Source organism: Microcaecilia unicolor, chromosome 6 (genome assembly GCF_901765095.1).
Source record: "Microcaecilia unicolor chromosome 6, aMicUni1.1, whole genome shotgun sequence".
Classification (NCBI taxonomy): domain Eukaryota; kingdom Metazoa; phylum Chordata; class Amphibia; order Gymnophiona; family Siphonopidae; genus Microcaecilia; species Microcaecilia unicolor.
The window spans coordinates 181,200,163-181,212,837 of NC_044036.1; the positions used below are offsets into that span (position 1 = coordinate 181,200,163).

At 46.1% G+C, this 12,675-nt stretch overlaps 1 protein-coding gene across 1 annotated transcript in view; it reads right to left on the reverse strand.

Moving 5' to 3' along the window:
- SEMA3G (semaphorin 3G) overlaps positions 1-11,640 on the reverse strand; it is a 260,655-nt gene extending 249,015 nt beyond the window's left edge. The window contains exon 1 of the mRNA XM_030205931.1: positions 11,275-11,640. Coding sequence (XP_030061791.1) covers positions 11,275-11,386 — 112 coding nt within the window. The 5' untranslated portion in view covers positions 11,387-11,640. The remainder of the gene's footprint in view (positions 1-11,274) is intronic.
- Positions 11,641-12,675: the final 1,035 nt, after the last annotated feature.

The window sequence follows — 12,675 nt, forward strand, 5'->3', positions numbered from 1 at the left end:
CACATATTCAGGCCATCTTTAACAGTATTCAGAATCCTGCTCCCATATGTTTCAGTCAAAGCTAATCATACTGAAAACTGTTATCCAAGGAACTGCATACAGGCATTGCCTATTAGCAATATACAGTGCTACACATCAGAAATGCTCGGAAACTGAAAGCCACAAGAATGGGGACCTAATGAAGCCGAGAAATGACAGTGTCTGTTAAAAAGGAGAATCGTCTCTCATCAGGAGCACATCAGCTTTTAAACATCTTTCCCTTACAGCCTGATTCACTAAGACTTTTCTCCCATTCTATCTAAGGGCAAAAAGCTAAGTAAATCTAGGGCTGATGCAATGATACTGGGCACTGTACCTCAGCCTGCATACCGGCTGCTCAACCAAAAGAATGACACCTAATATGACCAAGATTTTAGGAATGGCAAAAAAAAAAAAGCACAGCAGGCAGGTGCTTTAAATTCTCTCCCATCTTCCAATGTGGTACACATCATTCAGTGTAAAAAAAAATGTGACGAAGGATGCTATATTGGAGAAACAAGCCAGATGCTAAAAGACAAGATTTAATTTACATAGACATCACATGAAAAATGCCAGTGCCAGCCAGGATTCCACCCCTGTGGGACAGCACTTTACAAAACCAGAACACTACCAGTGATTTCATAGTAAGAATCCTGAAAGGTAACTTTAAAACAATATAGGAACGTAAGATCTTTTAAATCAGAATGATTGAATATTTTGACACCCAACAGACAGGACTTAACAAAGATCTGGGTTTTCTAGCCCATTATAAACCATAAAGTTGTATTGCTCTGTTTGTCACCCTCCTCTCACCTATCCACCCCCATCCTGTTAGACTATCACTGAAATGCTTTGATGTTTCACTTATATATACTGTCATCTACACATTTGCTTATTTCCAATCTGATGAAGAAAGGCAACCTTCGAAAGCTAATCAAGAAATGTATTAAGTTATGTCCAATAAGAAAGGTATCATCTTATTTTCTTTTCCATGTTTTATTTTATTGCTATTGATTACCTTTAAAAGTGGACTAACATGGCTACCACACCTCTCCCATCCCTGGAGGCCTTACCCTAGTGCTCCCTCCCGGTGGTTTAGCCCTTGTTGCTGGTAGGAGGAAGGGTAATTAATAGCGTGGCAGTTTCCTTTGTTACATTGGGCCAGTCTTGTAGTATAAGCATGAGATTATGGGATATCACAGCTCAGACTGCAAGATTGCCTATGTTGAAGAGAAAGACATGCTATTAAGTGCCTTCCATCCTGCCAGCCATTGGGGTAAGTGCTGGCGTAGGGTCCTTAGGTAAGAATGATTCTATCATTAGGCCACCTGAGGCAGTGGCAGCAGGTTGAGAGGAGGTGAACACAGTACACACTGCACTTACTTGAAGCAGTGTTGCCATGTTGGTCAGCCCAGCAGCAAGAGAAGCGCTTAACAGGGATGGGCTGTTGTTCACATAAAGAACACCAACTGTAGATTTATTTTATTGGAGTTGACATCTTTTTTTCTGCTGTTGGAAGTGCATCAGACACCCTACTCTTGTGTTCTTTTTTGTGACTTTTCGTACTTGTTCCTCCACCTTGGGTGGTATTTTCTCTGTTGTTCGCAATGACATAGGAAATGTCAATGGATTGCATTGGATTGCATTTATTGACTTGATATACTGCTCGTTCATAAGTTTTATACAATAAAAAAAAGATAACAATTTACAGTAATAAAACAATAACCTAATTGATGTCCATTATGAACCCCAAATAACAAAATAGACTAATATTAACAGAAAAAGTTCCAAGGCAAGAGTCTCAAATAATTAGTGTTACAGTTAGCACCTAATTAAAGGTAATTTCAAAAAGTCAAGTTTTCAAAACCCAAGATAGCTGGTCATATTATTAACAGTAGCAGGAAGTGAATTCCATAACTGAGGTCTCACATAACTGAAGGCTCTCTTTCTAGTAGAAGTCAAATGAAAACGAATAGAACAAACATGACATTTGGGAGGAATTCTATATATGGTGCTGAATGATAGGTGCTACTTGGTTTCTAATAGATGCAAGGCACCAACATGGGCAGAAACGGCAGATCTGTGTGAAAACACACACACCCATTTAGAGAAAAGCACCTAAGTGTTTCTACATGGATCTGTAAAGGGAGCATAGCCATGGGAGGGGCATAGATGGGTCAGGGGCATTCCCTTAAAATGGGTACAGCGCTATATAAAATAGTGCAGATCCACACTCAACTTGCATGCCGGGTGTTACACCTGGTTTCAGTTGGTGTAACTCCTCATGCCCAAAGTTGAGCATGGATCCCAATGCTATGTGCTATTCTATAAAAGGTGCCAATCCCAGAATGCCCATTATAGAATATTTATTTATTTATTTATTTAGACAGGCTTGATCTGCATAGCAGAAAGTGGTCCTAAATAATTGTGAGGAGGGGGGCTAGGAAGATGTTGAAAAGTGTAGGAGGGAGAATAGAACCTCGGGAACACCAGAAAGAAGAGGGAAAGAGGGAGAAGACTTGCCAAAAGAGTTAATACATGCGATTGCTAAGATAACTTGAAAACCAGTTAAGAACAATATCGGTGACACCAATAGATTGGAGATAGTGGAGAAGACACCAATAGATTGGAGACAGTGGAGAAGAATGGAGTGGTCAACCAGATCAAAAGCAGAGGTCAAGAGCAACAAGGATCATTTAGCAGTATTGGTCAAGAGAAGTGCAAATGAAGTTGTGAAGGGCAAGAAGGAGGGTTTTGGTGCTATGATGGTAGCAAAAACCAGATTGATATGAGTGAAGGACATTGCAATTTTCAATGTGTTGGAAAAGCTGTTGGTGAACAAGTTTCTTGAGAAATTTAGGCAGGAAAGGGAGTTTAGAAATGGGGCAAAAACTAGAGGGGAGCAAGGGGTCAAGATGTTTTTTATGAGAAGAGAGCAGTCAATCACAAACAGAAGAAAGACTCCATGGATAGGATGCATCAGGCAAAAAACAGTAGAGGAATAAAATAGAAACCTCTCACAGACGGTGTCCTAAAAGCTCTCTTTATTTCAGTAAACTTCAAGAACAATAAAGGAGACCCAACACAACTCGTGTTTCGGCCCTACTGGCCTGCATCAGGGGTCTAGGAATTTGTCATATCTTACATATTCCCAGAAAATTTCGTCAAAAAAATTCTCCATTTGGTAATCACTGAAAAAATAGAACAGCAATGCACTGGTAAAACGCAGTGTACATAAAGTATGAGAAGAGGACAGATGAATGAATGTTTCCAGGATAAAGGAACTATGCTAGTGGCAAGGGACAAGTTGAGAAGAAAGCTGTCTGAATAGATGAGCAAGCCAGGAGTCTAATGAAGATGAAGAAGGATTGAGTGAGAAGAGTGCCTTGGAGACTATAAGTGCTGAAGATGGTTGAAGGAGGACCAGACAGAGGATATGGAAGAAGGCTGAACATGTTGAGTAGAAACAGAACCAGGTGGGGTGAAGAGAGGAACATAAGGAAGTGTACTGGGAGGAAGAAAGGAAGAAAGGAAAGAGGGGTGAGAGATGTGGGGGTAGAAGGGATGGGAGGGGAAACCACCAAAATAGAGTGTGTGGTGAAGATCGGCAGTCTTAGAGGGGCATAATCAAACGGCGCCACAACAGCTGGCCGGAACCGTATTATCAAAAAAGATGGCCGGCCAACTTTTGTTTCGATAATACGGTTGGGGCCGGCCAAATGCCACAGATCGCCGTGTTTTCGATGGCCGACTTTGTTTTTCAGCGATAATGGAAACTGGAACCGGCCATCTCAAACCCGGCCAAATCCAAGGCATTTGGCTGTGGGAGGGGCCAGCATTCGTGGAGGGGCATAATGGAACAGAAACGCCTATCTCCATGGGCGTTTATCTCCGAGAACGGGTCCGTGAAGGGGCGGGGCGGATCGTATTTTTTAAAAGAAAAAGACGCCCATGTTTTATTCGTCAAGGTGTGAGCTGGGCGTTTTTGCTTTTCAGCGATAATGGAAAATGAAATCGCCCAGCTCAAAAACGAATAAATCCAAGGCATTTGTTCGTGGGAGGGGCCAGGATTCATAGTGCACTGGTCCCCCTCACATGGCAGGACACCAACCGGGCACCCTAGGGGGCACTTTTACAAAAACCAAATAAAAGGTAAAAGAGCTCCCAGGTGCATAGCACCCTTCCCTTGGGTGTTGAGCCCCCCAAATCCCCCTCAAAACCCACTGCCCACAAGTCTACATCATTACTATAGCCCTAAGAGGTGAAGGGGGGCACCTACATGTGGGTACAGTGGGTTTGGGGGGGTTGGACGACTAATAGCATTAAGCAGCACAATTGTAACAGGTAGGGGGGGATGGGCCTGGGTCCACCTGCCTGACGTCCACTGCACCCCCTAACAACTGCTCCAGGGACCTGCATACTGCTGCTTGGGAGGAGGGTATGACATTTGAGGGTGAAAGTAAAAAGTTGTGAAACATCATTTGTTGTGGTGGGAGGGGGTTAGTGACCACTGGGGGAGTCAGGGGAGGTCATCCCCGACTCCCTCTGGGGGTCATCTGGTCATTTAGGGCACTTTTGGGGGCCTTATTCATAAAAAAACAGGGTCCAGGAAAAGTGTCCTAAATTGTAGCTCAAAACTGTTCCATTATCGGCGAAGGGCGCCCATCTCTGTTCGCCCGATAACCACGCCCCAGTTCCGCCTTCGACACGCCTTCGACACGCCCCCGTCCACTTTGTCCGCATCCGCGACGGAGTGCAGTTGAAAGCGACCCAAATTCGGCTTTTGATTATACCGCGTTATTCGTTTTTGTGAGATAAACGTCCATCTCCCGATTTAGGTCGGAACTTGGGCGTTATTCTCGTTCGATTATAAGCTGGATAGTGCACTGGTACTTCTGGATGTTTAGATCTTGCTGATCAGTTATGTTATGACTTACTTGTTCAGGAGTGCTGTATTTTGTGATACTAGGGTTACCATTTGTCCGGATTTCCCCGGACATGTCCTCTTTTTGAGGGCATGTCCGGGGCGTCCGGCGGGTTTTGCCTGCATGCACGTTTGTCCGGATTTCTGGACAAACGTGCGTGCGGGAGGGCGTGCGTGCAGTTGCGCGATCCATCTGCGCCGTGGGTCTCCCCTCACCTTCCTTACCATCTTCCCTGGTGGTCTAGTGACGTCTTTCGGGGCAGGAAAGAGTCCCCTCTTTCCTGCCCGGAGCTCTGCCTTGCCCATCCTCCTTCTCGGTCTCTGCTGGTGATTCAAAATGGCCACCGAGAGTTGAAGTCTCGCGAGGCCGCTTCAACTCTCGGCGGCCATTTTGAATCCTCAGCCGAGACCGAGAAGGATCTAGGCAAGGGCAGGCAGCGCTCCGGGCAGGAAAGAGGGGACTCTTTCCTGCCCCGAAGACGTCACTAGACCACCAGGGAAGATGGTAAGGAAGGGGAGGGGAGCATGTGACAGGGGGAGGGGAGTATGTGATGGGGGGGTGCGGGGGAGGGGACTATGTGAAGAGGGGAGGGGAAAGGGGGCGGAATTACGATCCAAAAGGGGCGTGGCAGTGGGCGTGGTGGGTGCAGGCGGGGGCGTGGCATGTGTCCTCTTTTTCAGAGGACACAAATTGGTAACCCTATGTGATACTGTTTTGAGAAATGTTCAAGAAAGAATTCATACAAATGAAAAAAGTCCCTGCCTTGCATTTTCTCTTGATGGCCGTCTTTCTCTCCGAAAGTGCACTTCTCTTAATGGCCGTCTTTCTCCCTGAACAGGGAAATCAAAAGTTTTTACATACTGCTTTTTTTGTAGTAACAGTAGGATTTGAACCAGCCACCACTGCATTACAAGACCAGTAATGTAACCACTTGGCCACAGCTCCACTTACTTGGGTGTCCCTCCCTTTTGATAATACCCCTTCAGGTCTCTCTCAGCCACTCACAGACAGCTTAACGCACTGTGATTGGCTAAGAGAGACCTGAAGGGGTATAATCAAAAGGGAGGGACAGCCAAGTAAGTGGAGCTGTGGCCAAGTGGTTACATCATGGTTCTTGTAATGCAGAGGTGGCTGGTTCAAATCCCACTGTTACTACTAAAAAAGCTGTAAGCAAAAACTGTTTTGATTTCCCTGTTCAGGGAGAAAGACGGCTATTAAGGGAGGGAAGTGCACGTCAGGGACGGCCATCAAGGGAAAATGAACGGCAGGGACTTTTTTAATTTGTATGAAGTCTTTCTTGAACATTTCTCAAAACAGTATCACAAAATACAGCACTCCAGAACAAGTAAGTCATAACATAACTGATCAGCAAGATCCTTTTTTTTTTTTTTTACGAGCTGGCCGACTGGCTTCCCCTCCTAGGAAGGAAATGTTTTAAAGTTTTTTTTTTGGGTGGGAGGGGGTTGGTGACCACTGGAGGAGTATGGGGAGGTCATCCCCGATTCCTTCTGGTGGTCATCTGGTCAGTTTGGGCATCTTTTTGAGACTTGGTCGTGAAAATAAATAGACCAAGTAAAACCGGCCAAATGCTCGTCATCGCCGGTTTTCTTTTTTCCATTATCAGCTGAAGCCGGCCATCTCATAAGCACGCCCACATCCCGCCTTCACTACCCTGCCGACACGCCCCCTTGAAGTTTAGCCACCTCCGTGACGGAATGCCGGCGAGTGTGTCCAAAAATCAGCTTTCGATTATACCGATTTGGCCGGTTTTAGGAGATGGCCGGCCATCTCCCGATTTGTGTCGGAAGATGGCCGGCTATCACTTTCGAAAATAAGCTGGTTAGTCTGCCAAGTAGCAGCAAGGGAATACAAGGGCAAAATAGCAGGATCATAATCAGGAGAAATGGAGGAAGAAGGGGCGATGCTGTTCAGAATATGATAAACTGATTGCAGTTTATTGAGAGAAAAATACATTTGTTTACTGTAAAAGACATGTTTAGTATTGTGAATGGCATGGCGATACTCCTGGTAACGACTTTAAAACAGAGCGCAATCAGACACAGAAATATATTTGTGCCATCTGCGGATGCTGCATGAAGGTAAGAGCGCAAAAGCCATAGAGTTGAGAACCAAGGGGAAGTACGGGAGAGGGGAGAAGGTTTAGTAACCAATGGAGCATGTTGGTTAAGGATGAAGAAAAGTCATATGGAATTGACAAACAGACTGCTCTACAGAGTGACTAAGGGAAGGAGGGGTAAGTAGAGAAAGTGATTGTGAAATAGCTAAGATGGCATCTTCATGTATATCATGGTAAGAGACTGGGATAGGTTCAGGGGGAGGAGAAGGTCTAGGAAAGGAGAGAGAGAGAGAAAGAGAGAGTAGAAAATTGTCTGACTAGGGGACCGGGATGGAATGGAAGAAATACATGGGGAGTGTTAGGGGAGGCAGGGGTGGACTGAGAGTAGTCTGGGCCCCCCGCCTGGCCGCTGCTCAACACCCCCTACTGCCGCGCTGCTGTCCCCTACCATTGCAGCTGACGCTCCCTTTGCCTCGGTCCTACCTGAAGGTTCCTGTTGGTCTAGTGGTCTCTGCGGGGGGAGGGGAAGCATGTTCTTCCCTGCCCGCTGCGCTGCTGCTATTCCCTCACCTGCCGGCACCACCATGTTTTCAAAATGGTGGCTGAGATTTCCCACGGTAGTTTCACATGTCTGATACTCTCGTGAGACTTCTGCAGGGAGCTGCCATTTTAAAAATACAGTGGTGCCAGACAGGGGGAATAGCGGCAGCACACCAGGCAGGAAAGAACATGTTCCCCCATAGAGGTCACTAGATCACCAGTGGCACACCTTTAAAGGTAGGACTAGGGAGGGCTGTAGTGTGCAGTGGGCATCCGGGCAGAGCTTCTTGGCCCCCTAAAGCCTCTGGGCCTTCGGGCACTGCCCGGTTGCCCGAATGGTCAGTCCGCCACTAAGGGGAGGGGAGGTAAAGATAAAATCCAGGGTGTTGCCTGCCTTCAGAGTAGGTAAGGCAACATGCTGTTGAAGGCCAAGGCTGGTCGTCAAAGAAAGAAAGGAAGAACGGTGATCAGAGGAAGGCAGATTGAAGCCACCATTGAGAAGAAGTGGGTAAAAAAGTGTTCAGTATTCAGAAGTGAAGGTTGAGAGCTCTTCAAGGGAAAGGGAAGATAAGGATGGGGGATGGAACACACAGAGCCGGTCTTAGGCAGAGGCGACAGGAGCAGTCGCACATAGCCCTGCACCTCCAGGGGCCCCTCGGTGCTCCCTCCTGCTCCCCGCAATTGTTGCAATCTGGCTTCTTGACTTCCCTTCACCGAGCCGCAGGGTGCCCTACCGGCACGTACTCGAAGCCACCCTGGTGGTGGTCTAGTGGAGTCAATGGGGGAGGAAATATCCCCAGTCTTTCCTGCCTGCTGCCGGCGCTGACCCCCTTGTTGCTGCATTGCTCTTTAAAAATGGCTGCCGATACTTCCAGCGGTGGCCTCACGAGTCTGCCGCTGAAGCTTTGTGAGGCCACCGTTGGAAGTCTCGGCAGCCATTTTTAAAGAAGTTGCAGCAGATCTTTCTGGCCCCAAAGACACTAGACCACCAGGGTGGTTTCAGGTATGTGCTAGGAGGGCACCCTGCGGCTTGGGGGAGTGGGGAGGAGGTCTGGAATAGGTGGGTGGGTAGGTGGATAGCAGGGCAGGGGAGGATACTGTAAAAGAAAATCAAGCTAATATCTTGGGGTTGGTTAAAGGGACACCCTAGTACTATTATATTCATGCAGAGATTTTTTTTCTCTTGGTAAAGGGCCACTAAACAGACATGTTATGAGAATCAGGTGCTCAACATTTAGAGTTTCTATCTATTTATTTACTTATTTATGAGATTTTATCCCTCATTAAACATGAATTAGATTGAAACCTGGGAGCGTTTAAAATCTTTCTTTTTTTTCCTGTGCCTACACAGGAAACACATCTTGTCAACAAGGGGCGGGGCTAGGTGGGGGCAGAGTTAGGTAGGATGGGGGGCCTCACTGAACTGGTCGGCACAGGGCCCGCAATTGCTAAGACCAGCACTGGGTACACAACTGTTCAGCACCAATTTTTTCAGCATTGAATTTTGAGCGTTTACTGAATCTAGGGCTTTGTGATTTGCTGTTCACTGATAACAGTATGCAGTCTTTGGAAACAGTGCAGACTTTATGGAAAGAGGGTGCACTGTTTCAGAAAGAAGGCACACTCTTTCCCAACAGTGGAACCACCGTGCATGCACAAACTATTGTGCAAGCTATTGCACAACTGCAAACATATGTGCCTTGTGCATCCTAGAGGGGAAAATAGTGTGCCCTCTTTCCACATAGCGTGCGCTGGCCACACAAAAATGAATAAAACAAAAATTCCCCCAAATGACACAGGAAATGACAGGAAACAACTCTCTGACCCCAGCACTTAATTACATCATATTCTGCTGTGGTGGGATCCAGTTCCATAGTAAGACTGAGCCATGTGATCATCACCCTAGTGTTCCCCACCTCCCTACCTTACACCCTGTGCCTCAGACCTCTCTCAGTTTCAACACCTTCCCCACGCCCCTCCCCCCATACACACACTGGACCCTGATAGAAGCTCTGAGAAGGATCCCCCAGGTCCCCACTGCCTGGGAGGGAGGGGCACCCTCATTGCTCAGGCAGCAGATTGCCTTACTTTCTAGAACACTCCAAATGAGGGGAGATGAAAAATCAGAAATGGATCAAATTGCTCCTGATGGATTGAAGACTGAAAGGTCTGCAGAGAATCAGAGGAACCCGAATATTATCAATTCATTATGGATATTAAGTAACTAGTAGAAAAGGCCCGTTTCAGGCAGAAATGAAACGGGCGCTAGCAAGGTTACCCCCCCCCCTCGGAGTTCCAGACCCCTCCCTCCCACTCAGAGTTCCAGACCCCCCCCCCGTGGCTGAGGGCGGGTCTATGAGTGTGAGTGAGTGAGTGAGTGGTGCTGACAGCCTAGCCTACCAACAGTACAGGGCTTCAGTGTTTCCCTGCCACAGAGTGAGCTTCAGAACATTGGAGATGAGAATTATTTATATAGATGGTGAGTGGTTCGAATGTATAAAACCACTTCTCCAAACTGAATTTCGATGCACTTTCTAAAGTAAGGAACGGCTATGTATTTGTGGAACCCGTAGTTGCAGAAGAAAGAACGCAGGGAAGTAATGTGACAAATTTAAGGTGCACAGAAAATTATCTTGTATGCCAGGTCTGCACAAGGAGGTTTAATAGACCTCCTTGGGTCTGCAGACCCCCCCCCCCCTCTCTCTCTCTCTACACAACACTTACTGTGCATTAGAGAGGATATGATACGGGAAACCCCAATAATGAGACATTATAAATAATGACCTTGGATCTGACCTGATAGTGTAGTTGCAACTAAAAACATTCTCTGGATCCAATGGAGGTGGGGGTTGGGGAGTGAAACTACCAAATGTACTGTGTAACTTTGACGGTCTGTTTAAATTCTGTGGAAAGTTCGGTTCAGTTAAAATTAATGAGAGGGGTTCGGTTTTGTTTATTCGGATTTCACCCCCCCCCCCCCCCCCTGATAAATATATTTTTGTTATACTATAATAAGAATCATATTGCAAAACCAAATAGACCTAACAAGAATATAACCAAAGAATTTAAAAAAAAAGATTTAAACAGTCTCTCCTGGTTTTAATCCAAATATGAGAGAGAGTGCACAAAAACCTTCTCCTCCTGTACAGTCTGTCATCGGCCCCTTTCACGGTTGGCCTGATGTGCACATAAACGGACTTCTCACCCTTTGGTGCATCTCCACTGATCAGTACTGGAAAGACGGTATTAAACAGTCCACGGAGCGAATTGCAAAGTAATCCGTAACTACTACTACTACTATTTAGCATTTCTATAGCGCTACAAGGCGTACGCAGCGCTGCACAAACATAGAAGAAAGACAGTCCCTGTTCAAAGAGCTTAATCCGTAAGAACACATTTCCCCAATTTTAGCAGCACCCAATACAGGAGAATACCAAAGATAGACTGAGGAAGAGGAGTTACCTCCCAAAGCTAGTCTAGAAATAGCTTAAATTACTTCGATAACTTTATACGTTTGCTTTGGCGTTATTAACCGGTATTTCTGGGCATTCAGGCAAGACTAACATGCAACCCCCAGCACTGTCACTAAACCCACCCGAATTCCACTTCACGGCACACTGCCTTAAGTACACAAAATGGGCAAACTACTTGTTCATCCAGTGCCACTTGACAGTGCAGTGAAAAAAGTCAGATCCGTTCATGTTTTGCTTTTACCTTTATAAGAGAGTCGGAGCCTAGGTACGTTCCCTTTGGAAGACGTGCAAATCCCGAGGAGATTCCAAAGCAGCCACAGGTGCCCCAGGCTCTGGGACATGGAAACACCCATGGTACTGCCCGCTCAAGTTGATTTCGTTCTCCGCTGTGGCTTCCCTTCTTCCCCTCCCAAGGACACACAGCTATGAGGATCCTGCCTCGGAGCAACTAAGCTGACAGATGGAGGCTGCCCCGGCACATGCAACTGGGAGGGAGGTTCTCCTTTGCCTCTGCTGAATGAATGCCCAGTGGTTTAGGTTTTATAGATCCAGGGCTCCACCCAGCTCCTTCAAAGCATGAGAAGTGGGGGGAGGGAGGCGACACTCGCCTGTAGGACTTGTCCAGAAAGTGTCCCTAGTGCTGGCGCTGAGCTGCCCACTACAGGCTCTTGGAGGGGGAAAAGGCAGCAAAACGATTTTCAGCTGCTTTCCCAGTGCTTTCCTCGACTTGTGAGGTGCCTGCGTTTGGCTTTAGAGCAGACTAAGCCTTTCAAATACTTATAACCTTTCATAATCCCTGCCAAAAGTACAACAATGCCCTTTTCTTTAATAAGCAGATTGCTCTGGACCCTGTAATTTTGGATCTGGCGTTTTCAACATGAGCTGGACCCTCTCCATAAATTTCCTGGATAAAAGGTTCCCTGTAGTTTCAGGCACAAGCAGGGCAAAAAAAGGTGTGAAAAGCCCGGTAGGCTATTGAAGAGCAGAGCTCTTACCCAATAAATTAATTTGCTGCAATGCCAGGAAAAGGGTGGGGGGCATCTGTAAGGAATTTCAACAGGCAATGTACTCTGGGAGTGTACCCCAAAAGGCTGAATTTTGGATTCAGGAAGCTGACCCACAATACCTTTTGCAGGTTTGGTTGCATGCAATTTATTTCCCCTTCCAAAATTTGCAGCTTTCAAACAAAAGCTGTACTAGTGAGCTGACATGGCAATTTCCCATCTTTGTGAGTGAAACAAATCTAAGCTGGGAGCTGCTGATCCATTCCCATTTTGGCTTCTGTTTTTCCATGATACCAATCACCCCTTTCTCTACTGCATTCAGAGGCTCAAGGGCCATTTCAAATCATATTTTAAGCTTTTGTTTACTACTACTACTATTTACGTTTCTTCATTTTTTCCCCACCTTGTCGCTTTTCCTTTCTTATCTATAAATCCTGATATTTTGATGTTTATCCTCAATGGATGAAGTGGTGTGGCTGTCATGTTAGTCCATTTTTAAAGGTTAATAAATAGAAATAAAACAAAACAAAGAAAATAAGACAATGCCTTTTTATTGGACTAACAATACATTTTCGATTAGCTTTTGAAAAAGGAGATATGGAGGGGCATAATGGAACAGAAACGCCTATCTCCATGGG